The 17,688-nt window shown below is 40.0% G+C and overlaps 1 protein-coding gene across 1 annotated transcript; it reads left to right on the top strand.

Annotated features, from left to right (window-relative positions):
- The first annotated feature begins 519 nt into the window (after window positions 1-519).
- On the top strand, window positions 520-11,137 carry LOC137298387 (innexin unc-9-like). Its single transcript, XM_067830644.1, has 4 exons — window positions 520-593; window positions 5,787-5,982; window positions 7,106-7,246; window positions 7,974-11,137. Coding segments are annotated over exons 1-4 (1,296 nt in total). The 5' UTR covers window positions 520-591; the 3' UTR covers window positions 8,931-11,137.
- Window positions 11,138-17,688: the final 6,551 nt, after the last annotated feature.

Genomic DNA, 17,688 nt, shown 5'->3' on the forward strand with positions numbered 1-17,688 from the left:
CATTATTATAGGTTGAGCCTGGAGATAAAGATTAAAACTCCGGTGCTGATATATGGCCACGTGAACGTGTGGCCTTGAAACAGCAAACGAAAAACTATTTGAATGAAAAGTAACATTCAAAAACGTGATTATCCATGCCAACCTTTCACTTTTAACAACAATCCGTACCATTGTATGGATGGTGACGATCAAGAGTTGCTTCCCTTACATCATTCAAGCCAATGTTCATCGCAGCGTTGCAAACTAGTCTGCTTGACAAAGTGCGCAACTGGAAAAACGCACCTAATTGTAAGGCAAGCGCCTAGTTCAATCTCGCGCGCAACTGAAGAATGGGGTCAGCCTTCGCGCACCCTGTGTACTTGTGACAATTCGTTGTGACTTCGTTTATCAACAAATAAGTCATCTGAGTATAAAGTAAATAGAACAAGATGAGTTTGAACAATATCGTCTCAGAGATGATGACGTAAGCTGTTTCAGATTTTACAGTAGGTGCCACTCCCATTATTTCACCATAATTTCCGCTTATAGCGGAAACCGAAGGCATTCAGCGTTCAGTTGACAGTCAGTCAATACTAGAGCAAGTCGCGTGATATGTAAGTAAAATTTTGAATCTACTTTAGAAGGTGTATCTCAAAGATATCATTTGTGACAAGATATCACTTATGTGACACTTTAGTCTGGGTTGATGACCGATTGGCTGAAACTTTCACATTACATCACACAATATATTCCCTAAACAAGACTTTGAATAGGTCTTTTTGTTCCGTTAATTTAAAAAAAATAAGTTTTAATCTTCAGCGTTAGAAAGATGATAGAACGTTCGCAAGAAGATCGATAACGACGTTAAAAGTTAGACACGCATTAAGGTCTTTATGTATATATTTTCAGAAAATAAAAAAAACTTTTTTGAACAATGGGAAGCATTTAAAACTGTTGATAAACCATTTATATTTGCATGGACACCGACATTGGTAGTAATATATGATCACAATTAAAAATCCGTGTGCCTTCTTTGAAAAACAATCCCCAACGACTTAAAGATTCGTCTAAATGTACCCTATGGCCAGTGTGAGGCTAGTAAAATTTAATCTCTCAAATGAAAGTATGAGACATTCTTTCAATTATTTCTCTTGTGATAACAACAGCTAAAACCGTGGAGAGGTTCTTTAATTTCTGAATGTGAAAATGAACAAATATAGACGTGCCAAAGAACAGTTTTCGGTTTCTGTTTGATGGTCTGTATGGAAAGATAGTTGTCATTTTTTTTTAAGAATGCATTTAAGTTAAGTTGACCTTTCGATTTCAGTGGACGTTTAGACTCCGGCTTTTTATGGTCTTGAAGTCGAACTACCCATAAATCGAAATAATCGATACTCCCCATAATTTCCAGATATCGAGATTTGAATTTATACAGGGAAGAAAATATAGTAATTGAGCGTTTTCAGTTTCCTTTAATCCATGCCCGACATGAACTCAAACAGTGTTACTGAACAGTATACTGAACTAAACTGCATAATATATATTCACTTATGCACTTTTCCTTACCGTTGATTAATGTTTCCATCCTCAAAATATGTCTGTTAATTCACGTTTTGTTTTTTTACCAGTTATTATTTTTTCTTGATTTCTATACCAATCCACAGACAGAAGCTATTGTACAATGCTGACTATACCATGTGAACGTGTTTGACGACGCATTCAGTTGTTTTACAACTGTTCGATTGTATGACGCGGTCTGTAAACAATGGAGATCTGGACCAGACAATCAAGTGACTAACAAGAGGCGACTAACGGAATCGGGTGGTCAGTTTCACTGACTTGGTTGACACATGGCATCGTGTCCCACTTGAGTAGATCGATGCTCATGTTGTTGATCACTGGATTATCTAGTCTAGACATTTACAAACCAGAGCCATATTGCTGGGATATTGCTGATTGCGGCGTCAAACAAGAAAACAAATCCTATTTTTACATTTTAACCAAGAAGCTTCCTCCTTCGTTATAAAATACAAACTCGATCGCGAACTTTGATGCGTCGAGTTACTGCAGTTTCGGAGAAACTGCGTTTTGTCAGCGTGTTTAGTTGTGCCGAACTCGAAGTATTTACGTCGTCTTTGAGTTTCCACACAAAAGTGTTTGACTGTGATAGATACTCGTAGATTTGTTATTTATTGTTTCACCCTTATATGTTACAGCAATAATACAATATACTGTAAATCATGAAATTTTTGCGAGCATCATATGTTTGCGAAAATTGCGAATGACTTAAGCTTGCAAAAATATCATGACGCAGTGTGCTGGTAGAACACAACAACTAATGATCAACAAACAACGTGTCCAATCATTGATTTATTATGCACCAGTTCATAAATTAATTAATTGCAGTGAATAAATTAATTCAGCCATTGGCTACACCCTGTGGAGTTAGGAGAGACTCTTCTAAAGAGGATTCGCCAATTTAAATACAGATTAAAAAAACAAACAAACAATAGTGGGCACTTCACATTTTTGTGAGTGAGTGAGTTTAGTCTTACGCCACTTTTAGCAATATTCCAGCAAATATCAGGACGGGGGACACCAGAAAATGGGCTTCACACATTGTATCCATATTGGGAACCCGGGACTTCGGCGTGACGGGCATGACATTTTTGTGAAATATAGCAACAGGTTTTGAACTGCCTGACACAACAGAAGCTGTTTTCCATGTAATGAACAAATCATTATATTGTTTTATTTTAAAACCATACTAGCTTGTGTTAGTTTCTGAAAAAGAAGAAAATCTCAGGGTTCCATTTCATTATATTACTTTTTTCACTATGAACTCTTTTTCTGTAAAATATGTTCATTTCAGAAACTAGTTGTTATAATCTAGGATCGACCAAACAGCTGATATACGTTTGGGTGTGTTTGAATACGTGCGTGCGTTCGTGCGTTCGTGCGTTCGTGCGTGCGTTAAGGCGCGCATTGATTTGAAATTACATAAAAGCTTTTACAACAATACGATTTCAGTTTTGAGTCACACTTTAATATTCTGCCCCTTATGTGTGCACGTTTCAACAAATTGTTAACTTCAAATTCATTCTATCAAGGACTGACGGTTAATTTTGTTGGGAAACAGTATTATTCACAGAGGACCAGGGGTTGTTTTCGAACACATGTTGACCTGTGTGAAAGTACAATTTGCTCTTAGTCATGTTGACGATAACACTCCTGAAGTCCAAGGGGGATTTCCGGGGTCCGAAATCAGCGTCCGGGTCTGTTGCAACAACTGACTCAAATAACGAGGTCAGATGGCATTCGGCGAGGTTCGTGTATTTCCGGCAGGCTGTGGAAATTTCCTTCCCTGAAACATAATCACGCGTTGTGTCGTTACGCGTTGTGGAGCGCGGGCGTTTCAGGAGTTACCTCCCTTGTATAAGGTTCAATCCGGTGTCTGCATTAGTAAACGTGCTTTTAGTATGTCTAAACACCGTATGTAATATTTCTGAATCTATTTCAAGACATGCCGTATTTTTATTTGTTTCGTTATGGATGAGAATATCACATTTATGTTTTCCAGACATTCATTTGCTACGCATCTATAATTTCATGGAGCGCTTTACCCAAGTTTCTTGATCGATTTTCGCAATATTCCCGATCGCTTGTAATATTTGCGTATTTTCCGAATGTTTAGAAATATCACAGGTTCCAAATACCTTTCTGAAATTCATTTCCAACATTTCGATATTTTCGTTAGAGCCAGATACATTTACTAAGAATGTCACAATTCGCCAATACAACGATGGATGGGTAACATTCTCAAACGATAAGAAACTCGAAACACGTTTACCTGAGTCGATCTATGTTTAATTCCGTCTCGTTTTAAATGGTGAAATCACAAAACTTTATGGATTGATTTTTTTGCAAAACCAGTGTTCTCATTAATAATTTACATCATATCAGCGATATGAAATGTCCATTATGTTAAGAGGTAACATCTATTCTATTTGTTTGTCTTTCCAGACAGAAACGTAACTAAAGATGATTAAAATGAGTCAGTGTATTTTAAAACACGGGGAGAATTAAGGATGCTTAAACCATATTAATAGTGGTTATGACGAATGAAGTAAATTCACGCAAGGGTATCGTAAATTCCTTTTCAAGATCACGATAAATAGCGTGGTGCGGTGTGTGAGCTGTGTGTGCGGTGTGTGGCGTGGAGTGTGGGTGTGGATGGGCGTGTATGGGTGTGCTCTCTTAAAGGGGCACTGATGCGAATAATGTTTCTCGCCAACGGTCTAATTACGAAACCAATCTGCAAATTGGTCAGCACGCGCTCCTTCGACCGTGACGGACAAAGGGACTTGGCTCCTGTCCACATTAGCAGAATTTCTTCACCCTGAACAGTCGGGAGGCTGCATGCCCATCATATGCCATTATTTAAAAATACCCATGGTATTCCTTGTCTGATTGTAACAAAATATCCCAGCAGCGTATTTTTTTCTGATGCCTGGATGGTATAGTGACTGATCCAATTTGATCCTATTTCTGTGTTTTTACCTCGATATTTATAATTAATAGTTTCATGTGAAAATATGATGTCTACAGGCACGTAGCTTGCCATTTGTTTCATATAAGTCCGAAAGATTGCAAAGCTTTATATTTAGATAGTTCTGAGGGTTGGTCCAGCTGCCATAGCAAATATTTTACGTTAATTTTGGTAGCTACCCTGGTTTATTATCTATGATAATAATGTACAGTTGATTTACTTGATTCGTATAAAAACGACTTTGCCATCGGTAGAGAAATCTGAAAAAGGATTCTTACGTAAAAAAACTGATAACACCTATTTACCCAACTACACAGCCAATGCCTGTATGTATTTCTTATGAAACAATGAAGTTCCATTGGTATCCTCAAAACAGTTTCTGACCATAAGTGTTTTCAGGCTGCATGCGACACAGAGATTACATATTCCTTGCTGTAACTAGCGTTTCATGATATAAACCTACACGTGTTATTTGTCATCATTCACTTGACGGTCAGTTAATGAATTTATGACAGGTATAAATTGTGGTAACACCACTCACATTACTCAACAAAGGTTGCCATTTGGCTTTTCTCCTATCTGGAGTAAATACTAAACATTATAAATTAAGGTCTGTAGTGGCAAATGTATTGTATGTTATGTAATATGTGCATGTAGGTGATGCAAGAGGGTTTATCAGCTGAGTTACAAAAGCAAACATCGATCAAAGGATTAACCGACAGCACAATGATTGATTAATTACTTCCACAGCAGATTTGTCAAAAAGGCAGTGTGTGTAGGTGTACTAATCTACACACACGTCTAGATATAGACGTTTTTATTATTATTGTGTCGTATCGTGGTATAGACATCTCCTGGAGCACCATACCATATCGTACACACCAGACATGCATACCTTCGAACACCACGTGTCCCTCTCGAATGTACATAAAAGGTGACTTGTCGTAAGAGGCGACTAACGGGATCGGGTCGTCAGGCTCGCTGACTTGGTTGACACATGTCATCGGTTCCCAATTGCACAGATCGATGCTCATGTTGTTGATCACTGGATTGTCTGGCCCAGACACGATTGTTTACAGACCACCACCATATAGCTGGACTATTGCTGAGTGCGACGTAAAATTAAACTCACTCACTCACTCTCGAATATATACTTTCAAAGTCGAGATGAATGCTTTTCGAAAACTGCGTGTAATTTCTGTCCTGTATACGTCAGTAAGAAAATGGTTCATGCCCTTCTTTTGTTGGTGCTTACCAGGCTTACTGTGCTCGGATCTATATTCGGCTCTGCCTCAGAACTAGTGGGGATCGGCGTTCCCTGCGACGACGGCTTCTCCGACCGCCTCAACCACAACTGGACAACATTCCTCCTCACGTTCTTCTGTCTCGTCATCACCACTACTCAGATCGCCGGCAGCCCCATCAAATGTTGGATCTCCAAGGAAACCGATCATGTACGTGGGTATATGTCACAGGCCTAACGCGGGTCAGTTTGTACGGGTATACAACATCTGAGAGGTCAATTTGCATTATATATGACGCCAGAGGGGTCAGTTATACGAGTATACCATGTCAGATGATGTCACTGTGTACAGGTTTACGACTTCAGTGCGGTCGGTTGTACGGGAATACCACGTCAGACGGGTCGGTTGTGTGGCTTTACGACGCTAGAGCTGTCGGTTGTACGGGTATATGACGCCAGAGCTCTCGGATGTACGGATATACGATATCAGAGGGGATCATTTTGTATGGGGATGCGGCATCTTTGGGATATACGACGTGAGAGGGGTTCACTTTGGACTGGTATATGACGTGAGAGGGGTCCGTTGTATGGGTACACAACGTAGGAGGTCAGTTATATGGGTACGTAACGTCAAAGGGGCCAGTTGTACGGATATACGTCATCAGAGGGGCTTCGTTTGTGTGGATATACGACGTGAGAGGGGTTCACTTTGGACTGGTATATGACGTGAGAGGGGTCCGTTGTATGGGTACACAACGTAGGAGGTCAGTTATATGGGTACGTAACGTCAAAGGGGCCAGTTGTACGGATATACGTCATCAGAGGGGCTTCGTTTGTGTGGATATACGACGTCATAGGGGTCGGGTATTCAAGGTCAGGGGAGGGAGGTCAGTTTGTATAGGTATGCGACATCAGAGGAGGTCAGTGACAGGAACATAAGGGAGTCAGTTTTTGTGAGGATATGACCTCAGAGGGGTCATTTTGTATGAGCAAACGACACAGGGGATAATCTTTTTGCCAATATTCGTCTTCAAAGGGTATCAGTTGGTATGAGTATTCGTCATCTGGGTGGGGCAGTGAGTGTCTGTACACGCTTCAATAGGTATAATGTGATTTGAGTGTATCAAGGTGAAGTAATACGACCCAGATTGTGCAATCGGACTTACAGACTCACTCTGTCTCTCAGGCTCGATTCCCCAGGTGGATTCAAGCCCATTTCTTGTGTTCCGTGATATTCCTGGAATAGTGCTGAAAGCGGCATAAAATCAAACTGACTTAATCACTCAGTCACTTCACCTCCCGGTATTTTGAAATGCAGTATTTCCTACTTTCAGCCGGACTACATCCACAATTCATGCTGGGTAAAGAACACGTACCACGCCCCCATCTCCCACCCCCTCCCGGTGGAAGAGAAGGAGCGTCAGATGGCGGAACTCAAGTACTACCAATGGCTTCCTATTATCCTCTTAGTCCAGGTGAGTCCAGAGAATTCTGTAGAATCCCTTTCTCCTCTTCGACACATCCTATCCCAGTTGCATAGATCGATGCTCATGCTGTTAATCACTGGATTGCCTGGTCACAACTCTATAATTTACAGACCGCCTCCATATATCTGAGATATTGCGAAGAACGGTGGTAAACAGCATGCCTGCTAAATCAATGTCATACCAAGGCTAGATGAATCTTTGAGCAGCGGTCGTCTGCCACTGTGTCTTTGTCACAGTTAATGACAAACCAAAGTCCTTAGCTAAAAATTCCGAGACGAATCCACAGACAAGGCTACGGAGAATACCAGTCGTTAGTGTCGAACTAATAAACGTTGTCGGTGTGTAACAACACAAGAAACAAACGGATACGGACAAGTAGATGATTCAGTACTGTGTTCGTAAACAAACTGAGTTATGAACAAATACAGGTCTTCATTGCTGATGACAATAACATAATGATAATGCTAATAATAGCACCAGCGCCGAATGAGTTGATCTGATGATGATGGTGGTGGTGGTGGTGACACAAGCGCCGATTGCGCAGATCTGATGATGGCAATTATAATTATGACGATCACGACTTCATTCATGTACTCAATCTTGTCGTACAACTCAAGAAACAATTATTACATAAGTTATGTGTTCATATATGTGATGATTATTTTAAATCCCAATACTGAAACATAGAGGTATAATGCAATCTTCATATTTTCAGGCTCTGATGTTTAAAACGCCGAACATGATTTGGAGCCTTTGTCAAAGAAACGGTGGGATCAACATTGAGAAGATAACCTCCCTTTCACAGAAAACTCAGTACACAGAGCCAAAGGAAAGAGCGACGACCATCAAAAACATTGCTGCTTATATTCACAGCTGGCTACTCTTTGAACGTGAACGTAGGTACACCATCTTCTCGCGCATGCGTCACCGGATGTCAAGACTTAGCATCCTTTTCTTCCCCCTTGGATCTCGCAACGGAACATATTTGGTTGGACTGTATTTCTTTTCCAAAATTCTTTATTTCGCTAACTCAGTTGGACAATATTTCCTCCTAAATGCTCTCCTCGGATTTGATTTCCTCAACTTTGGCATCCTGGTGCTCAGCAATCTTCTGGACAATGGCGAATTCACAGAAACGACGGCTTTTCCAAGAGTCACCTACTGTGACGTCAAAATACGTCAACTGCAGAACGTCAACACCTACACCTACCAATGCGTCCTTTCAATCAACATGCTGTCTGAAAAGATCTTTGCCATTTTGTGGTTCTGGCTTCTGTTTCTTGCATGCATGAACGCAGTGTCAACGCTCATATGGTCCTACAACCTCATCTACAGACGCAACAGAGTTCGTTACGTCGAAAAGTATCTCAGCAGGTTCGTGAACGTTGAAGATGAAAAGGAACTGTGTCGCAAATTCATTGACGACTACATCCGCGACGACGGTGTTTTGGTTCTGAGAGCCGTGGCCAATAACTCCAGCATCATGGTGCTCGGAGACATCGTGGAGGAACTGTGGCACCTCTTCAATAAAAACAGGGAAATAAGGTACGAAAGGAAAGAACAGAGAAGGAGGGAACTAGAGGACAGGGACAAGATGGAGCTGGAGGTGATTTCAGACGGGAAACACGGCGCCACAACGCACCTCAGGAAATTAAAAGAAGTTGACTTGTGAGCTCCAACAGGAAGATCATTACATTTTTATTTTCTGAATGTCTGCAAATTAATGGAAGTTTATGTGATAATGCAGGGAGTTCATGTACAACTGATGAAAAGGAAAGGCTATCATTGAATTTACAAACACCTATCGTGTGTATATACTGAGCAGCATAAGAAACACAAATTTCGAAAAAATGAAATCTCTCAAAAGCAAGCGTTCAAGTTTATGTCTCTATTTAAAAACTTGACAAAAGAACAGTTGCGTTTCTTTTGCTGTCCAGTATATTCTACGTTCTCCACGAGTAACACCCAGCCTCGTGTCCTGGCCACTATAACGTGTCATCACGAAATTTAACACGGGCAATGAAATAATGTTTTCACTTTGTTTAATACGACGACGAGAGAGTCGACAGTCATAATCACTGGAATATATACATAAATGAGCATGGTCATACGTTAATATCAACATGTCTTTTATTCGTAACTTCAAGAGATTTTTAGCTTTCCTTTACCTTTGTCATCATTCGCTGTGTCCTTGATTTAAGCAGATGCAATTATTGGAACGATGTGCTTATTAGGATCATGTCTCCGCAATGTATTTTTTTAAACAGTTGACAGGAATATTTTTTGTTTCGGCAGTATTGTTTAATATGTTATATATTACTCATATTTGGGATGCTTAGCTTATACAAGGGTGTTTATTGACCCTGCCCCTTGCTTGCTACATTTGCAAATATATATACCTCTTTGTATGTGTTCAAGAACATTCTTAGCAAGAAAGAAGAAAACGAATCTCATTTTTCATTTTTGAAGAGCCTATCGCATTTGTTGTCCAACTGTAGCCAAAGACTTTACTTTTTGTTGCTACAAACCAACAATCATGTAAGCGTGTAGACACACGTTTCCTTTTATACTTATTGTGATGCTTCCATATCGATATCGTCATCTTACTGTGATAATGATTATTGTACTGCTAACGTAAACAGCAAGATAATGTTCTGTTACTTGTTTGCTATGGAATGCTAGAAGAAACATTGTTACGTTGTCGCCGAAATATCTTTGTAGAAATCTATCTTCGTGGGTTCGAATCTGTTTTCACCCTGATGATGTTTAAGGTTTGTCGGGTCCAAACCGCGCTGGGTTTCACCACTGTGGTAAACTTTCGAGACCTGCATCACATCAGTCAGGGGTCTTCCCCCCCATCAGTCAGGGGTGGTAGGTGGTAGCCTAATGGTTAAAGCTTTCGCTAGTCACGCTGAAGATCCAGGTTCGATTCCTCATATGGATACAATGTGTGAAGCCCATTTTCTGGCCTTCCCCGCTATAATATTGCTGGAATATTGTTACAAGCGGGGTAATACTAAACTCACTCACTCACAAAAATGTGAAGTGCCCACTACTGGTTTTGTTTGTTGTTTTTTTTTGGTTTTTTTTTGTTTTTAATCTGTATCTAAATGGGCGAATCCTCTTTAGAAGAGTCTTTCCTAACTCCACAGGGTGTAGCCAATGGCTGAATTAATTTATTCACTACAATTAATTAATTTATGAACTGGTGCATAATAAATCAATGATCAGTGATTAAGTTCATTCAACTGAAACGCCGTTAGCTGAAATAGTGTTCAAAGTAGAGATAAAACCACCATGTTATTCACACTTAAATAATTGTACTCTCATATTTGTAAGCAGACTAGCTTACAGTTTAGTTTGAACTATTCAGGATGAAATGGTTCTGTCACAACCGTAGCAACAGGAGTGTTTCCGTCAACACACGTCGCTTGTAAATAATGATTATTACTTTACTGTGCAGAAAAAGAAACGCAATTCTGGCTTTTTGCCAAGTTTTTAAATAGAAGACATAAACATGACAGCTTATTTTTCTGAGATTTCCATTTTTTGAATTGCGTTTCTTTTGCTGGTCAGTATGTATGTCAAAGACATTTATGCCAATGTGCATTTTCCTTTGGAGCAATAGCTCCTCTTGTCAACCTTAATGTCACACTGCCTTTACTGTACAAATACATGACCTGCTTGTGCATTTCATTTGCTATGTCAACAGAACTGAAAATTGCATTTTTCATATTATTTGTATGTATGTTGAAATAGAATGATACGACCTGTCAGTATTATTCCACAGATATGCTCAGATTTTGAGACGTATTTTATTCTTGTTGAGATGTATATGTATATCTTTATACTTTCTTTACAATAAAACTTTTGCTTTTAGTTGACTCGTTATGTGTTATTTCTAAAAGTGGGTATTGGTGTACCCAGCTTAGCAAAACACTTCATCATGAACACCAAGTTTTAGTCTGTCGTACAGACCCTAAAGCAAATATATCCAAGAAAGCCCGCGCAGGTCTAGAACATATGGCATGTCTAGATTCCCTTAGCTTCTGAAAATGAAGAAAGTCTCAGAGCTAAATCTCTTAATATTTTTTTTACTATGAATTTTGTTTCAGTAAAATATGGTCATTTCAGAGACTAGTTGTTTAGTCTAACCAAGTTTGGTCTTATGTGATAACCACCCAGGAATCGACGTGCGTCTGTTATCCATTAATAATATTTACTGTATAACACAATGTAAGTTACAACTTTATTTCATTAATTTGATATCACTTGCGTACTATTATTCAACATAATCGATTTTTGTAGCATATGAAGTGAAACGTTTTAAACTGTCGAAGCTTTATGGGTCAAGCATGAAAAACGAAACCACTACTAAACATTTAAGTAGCGTTCAAATACTTCACAATTTATACGTCTTGAACGAGATTTATCGTGGGTTTGAAAAGTATTTTTTCAGCGCGTCAGCTTGGGGTTGGGGTGGGTTTGGTGAGGAGCGTGGGTGGTAAAGGAGGCGGTGTCTTCCCGTTTCGTGGACCTTCCAAAATCCTTTGATCTGGGTTGTTGTTTTAGTCTTGTTGTTTGAACGGATTAACGCCTGTATTACCCAGGTGACTGTCAGAACATTCTAATCCTATTGTTCCCAGTCACTGATGCATGTGGGTCGACTTGCTTTTTGTTTTTACGCGACTCAAAAGGTCCACGAAACGGGAATAAACCATGGAGGCAGCTTTAGACTTGGTTATAGTTGAGGTCAAATGGGCACCGGAACTACCACTCAAGTGTTTTATAATCCAGTTCCGTCTAGTAAAATACTTGGCGAAATCCCTGCCACAAGCAATCGAAGCAACTTTCACATTCAGTAAGTGACTACGTAGCGCTAAATTGCACGAGATAAAGTCTTCAGCTAGATACAGATATAATTATATTTTATTAATATTTTTAATAAGAATCTAGGTGAGTGGGTGAATGAGTGAGGTATAATATCGCCGTTTTACGTTTCGGTTAAGCTTAAAAGGAAAAGATCGACTCCTATATTTTGACGTGTAAACCTGCAGTGCCACCCAAAGCACAGGTGTATGGAACCTGCTTGTCATGTACCTTGTCTGCTGTATAGATTCCAGTGTAAACACATTGTTGACTGCAGTGTCTTGAACGAAGACATTATTTATATTAATTGACTCAATACGTGCGTAATGGCGACAAGAGCAATGCCGGGACACAGAGATAATGAGATCGTTCCCTTCGTCTTCAGAGACATTCCACGTATTAATGACAACCTCACCACCACGTTTGAACACCAATGACGTTCTGGGTATTCTTGGTCCCATCAAACGACACCAATGGAATGCCACCGTATGTTATTACTGCTCCGTGGTACAGTGCCAGTGTTTCATGCGGTTGCCAATATGTACGTTTTACGTAGCAGTTATGTTCAACAATTGTTACTACTATGTATGATATCATTTTCATGCTGGAATGGATAAAGTATCACAACGCATAAAATGACATTTTTTGCAAGTTCGTTGCTATTTTATGATTTTATGTTGATTAAAGGAGTGTACACCTGGTACTCACTAACCAATTTAGGGACGTCCTTGAGAAGGAGTGCTTGTAAACAGATATGGGCATATGGGCTATAAAAAACAACAAGCTTAACATTGCATCTATTTTTTGGCACATCATTATGTCTCTCTGAAAGAATAATTAGTCGCGCACACCATGATTGCTTAACATATCTTAACATAACATTGCTTCACGTAACGTTTTCACACAACGAAAACAACTGTTTTTGGTCATGTATAAATATTTTACAGATATTATATGATTACTTATAGAGTTAAATATCAGTGTACAAGCAGAGTATAAGCAGCGAATTACGTACACAAACGCATATGTGAACACTGAAAACGGACATGTAGCGTCAATACATATAGACACGATGTGCCCAATACACTATACAGTGGTTCCGATAAATACGAACCATATCATATACAAACAAACGTACCATGTGCCCAATGTAAAAGTACCTTGAGCTCAAAACAAACGGCCACGTCCCCGATACATAGGTGCATAGAAAGTTACCATGTACGAAATACAGTGTTATCATGTGCTCGATACAAATGAACCATGTGCCAAAAACAACAAGTATACATATACATGTGTCATAGACTAAATCATTGAAATAAGTTTCTTTAAACTCCATTTATTCAAACGATCAATCTATCTATATGAAATTCTATCCCCCCTAGTCTATGTAATGTATTCAGCAAAAGTCGGTGTATCCCCTCTTATCATAAGAGAACCCCCCCATCCTCCCTCCCCAACTTCGGGCAGGACCATTAATTCTCAGCCGCTATCAATACATGTCAGTTACCTCTTCCCTACGTCGGCGAATGTTACGTATATATGCATGTGCATGGGTTAGTGACCTTGCACAATGTGGCGTAATGAACCTGTGTATAAAACCCTGACTGATATGGTCAATCGGGGAGACCAACCAGGGAGACCAACCAGAGAGACCAGCCACGGGAACCACGCAAGGAAACCAGATCATCGACAGAAGTGGACGGATTGTGGGGCTAGTCGGCCATGGCACCTACAACTACGTCGGCGATGAAGAATCGCCGTCCGACCTCTGATAATGTGTCAGTGACAGAGCGGGTCTTCACATCGAGAACTTTGGCGACGTAGTCACTATGTGCGTTCTGTCACATGTTTACCACTGTATGTACCATTTCGACCATCATTCCCCAGCCATGATAAAACAGTCTGCTGCTGTCTTCATCTCTCCCACTGACTGTTGTCTTCCCTCCGTCACTTGTCCACCATCCTGACCTATCACCAGAGAGCAACCACAAACGAAAGCTCTTGGACTCTTGTACCCAATACAAGCGTAACGCTTTTGCAACAGCTCGTATATTGTTTTCTTCTGATAAAAAGAATTCAGTTTCTTAATATAGCCATTTCTCAATGTGACGTTCAATGTCTCTGTATGTGCAGTTATGAAAGCATGATTGTGTTGCAGCAATCGACTAGGATAGTACTGATTCCTCGTGAAGGCGCTGTTCCGTAAGGCAATCTAAGCGTACGACCTTAGTTTCGCTCCTGTACTTTTGATAGACATGCTCTTAACTGTTCGCGAGATATAGACAAGTCGAATAATAGTGGCATCCAAAATCTGCAAACAGTGCTACAACTCTTTTTATAATAGAAAACTGTACCACTGTACACTAGTCACGACCCGTGAAGGCCCCGGGGTAGAATAGGCCTTCAGCAACCCATGCTTACCATAAAAGGTGACTCTGCTTGTCCTAAAAGGCGACTAACGGGATCGAGTGGTCAGGCTCGCCGACTTGGTTGGCATATGTCATCGGTTCCCAATTGCGGAGATCGATGCTCATGCCCTTGGTCACTGGATTGTCTGGTCCGGACTCGATTATTTACAAACCGCTGCCATATAACTGGAATATTGCTGAGTGCGGCGTAAAACTACACTCACTCACTAATAAGCACTGGTTGTATATCCAGAAATGCACGATAGTTGATAAAACTATTTATAAAGATTCTCTTCATTTAACCCAGTTGTTTTCTGAAAGTAAACATAATCCCTTACCCGGGATTACATAGAAAACAAATACAGATTACTATGACGATGACACACGTCTTATATCTGGATATTTTATTGTCATAAATTCCTAACTTTTATGATATAATTACATTCACACATTTCATAGGATCAGTGTTCCTATGTGTATTTTCACGGTTTTCCATGTTATATTGTCATGTCGTGACAGTTCTACCGATATGATTTCATGACATTTGTAGGTTTCAACGACATAATTTAATATCTTTTTATCATTACAGAAGCATGTGCATGTGTAATTGTGTTTAATGAAGTTTCACATATGGTTTCACATCTGGTTTCACATATGCTGAAGTCTAATGATATAAATCTATGTTTAATCATGATTTCACACGAGCCTATATGTATCACGAAAAACCAAAACGTTATGAACAGGGCAGTTATTGTACCTGTACGTGTTCACCCAACCGAAAATGGGTACCCGGTAGGATAAATCATACAACAACTTGGGTTTTCGGGATAATAATAAGATTGTATTTGTGCAGTTTGAGCAAGTTCTACAGTATTGTTCTTATTGCGAGGCAACTCTTCACAGCGGATTTCTCCACTTCAGTCGACCTCAAGATGTAAAACTGAGTGAGTGAGTGAGTATGGTTTTACGCCGCTTTAAGCAATATTCCAGCAACATCACGGCGGGGGACACCAGAAATGGGTTTCACAAATTGTACCCGAGTCGCCGGCTACCCCACCGCCCATCAAGATATACGATAATGTTTTGAAAACTGTAATATTAAAATCAAATACTCTTGAACGAGTGATAGTTTCCTGCTGGGGTTATACTGACACTTATGTCTTCTTTCTCTGATCAGTTCAAGGACCTAGGCAAACAAAGACATCCTGTTTGAGCCGTTATAATAACTAGTATTACAACATATTTCGACATGGGGAAAACCACTCTCTCTCACTCTGTCCTTTAAGAGATAATGTTTCGGTTGTGTGCATTAGGTCAAACTATTTCGGGGAGCTATGCAAGCGTGGGGGACATGAGTATTTTAAAACATTTTGACGAAAGTGGAACTGTTGAAGAAGAAGAAAGAGAAGGGTTTATTTTGTATAAAGGTAACAAGATCCATTGTACCAGGTGGTACAATACTGTTTTGAGTTACTATTTTCATAATATGATGCTAAGAGATGCAGAATAAACACGTTCTAAGTACTAAAGAAATTTATGATATTAGTCTGTGGTGTATATTATTATGCTGTGGAGACAATTATCCAGTGAGCAACAGCATGAGCATCGAACTATGCAACTGGGATACGGCATCACGTGTCAACCAAGTTAACGAGCCTGGCCACTCCCGTTCGTCGCCTGCCGCATTTTGAAACCATGACAGTATGCCATAATGCTTGGACCGTCGTTAAGCTGGTATGACAGAGAAAGTACAGGGGAAGGAAGCAGAGAAGTGTACAGGTTTATGAGTGGAAATTTATAGTCATGTTTGGAAGAAAAATTCATAAATGTTCATACATCATGTTTCAAGATACGGAGATCATTTCTGGAGAGAAAGCATGGTTATGCTTGAACATATTTAAATACAGGTCGCAATTTAGATTCTATATTTTATATCTACATTGGAAAAATATACACCTTTGTATCCATGGTTTGTGAGAATAGCTTTTATTGACGTCTAAGTGCGTTATGCACCCGACACTTGCACGAATTTCGCATCCCCACTGCCGCGCAGCGTGTCTGGTATGCAGGAAAGCGCGAAGCCTAGCTTGCACACTGTCTGCGTCCTGCTAACTCCTAAGTTACGCATACTCATAAAAGTAAGAGTTACATTATGTCTTCTATTTAAGAGCTTGACAAAAAACGGAGTTTTGCTGTCCAGTATGCATATCATCATAGTTAGCAAACTGTCAATAATCAGTATATTGATTTGACGGCAATCAATTATGTCGTCGAATATAGTCACGACAGGTAAACGTTTTTGTAGTTTTACTGATATTCAGTCATAAATTATAATGTAGTCTGGAAATAATATCCTTGAAACATGACATGATATTTTATGGTTATGGTGTGGTTACAGTTCACTTCAATAAAACCAGTTCGTTCATTTCAGAGAAATACTGTTTACCTGCCAGGTATCCGTTACCTTATGTAATCGATGTGGAATAAGACAACGCCTCACTGACAGAATATCCAAGACGTTTACGTTGAGAAATTTGGAAGGTACTCTTACTTCACAACCATTGGACCCGTGAAGGTCCCGGGGTAGAATAGGCCTTCAGCAACCCATGCTTGCCATAAAAGGCGACTCAGCTTGTCGTAAGAGGCGACTAACGGGATCGGGTGGTCAGACTCGCTGACTTGGTTGACACATGTCATCGGTTCCCAATTGCGCAGATCGATGCTAATGTTGTTGATCACTGGACTGTCTGGTCCAGACTCGATTATTTACAGACCGCCGCCATATAGCTGTAATATTGCTGAGTGCGGCGTAAAACTAAACTCACTCACTCACTCACAACCGTAGCTGTTTTGACCCCCTTCTCTGTATACCCGTGGATATCTGGGTTCTAGGTGATCTTCAGCAACCCAGGCTTGTCGTAAGAGGAGACTAACGGGATCAGGTGGTTAGACTCGCTGATTTGATTGACACATGTCATCATATCGCAACTGCGAAGATCGATACTCATGATTTTATGATTTTAATCTCTTAATTGTCAGGTGCAGATTCCTTTATGTACAAATCCCAGCCCTATGGCTGGGATATGGCTGAAAGTTACTTTTAAACCTCAAGCGAACAAACCCACGCCCTCATACTCCAATTTTCAAATTTGA

The sequence above is a fragment of the Haliotis asinina genome, chromosome 10 (assembly GCF_037392515.1).
Source record: "Haliotis asinina isolate JCU_RB_2024 chromosome 10, JCU_Hal_asi_v2, whole genome shotgun sequence".
Classification (NCBI taxonomy): domain Eukaryota; kingdom Metazoa; phylum Mollusca; class Gastropoda; order Lepetellida; family Haliotidae; genus Haliotis; species Haliotis asinina.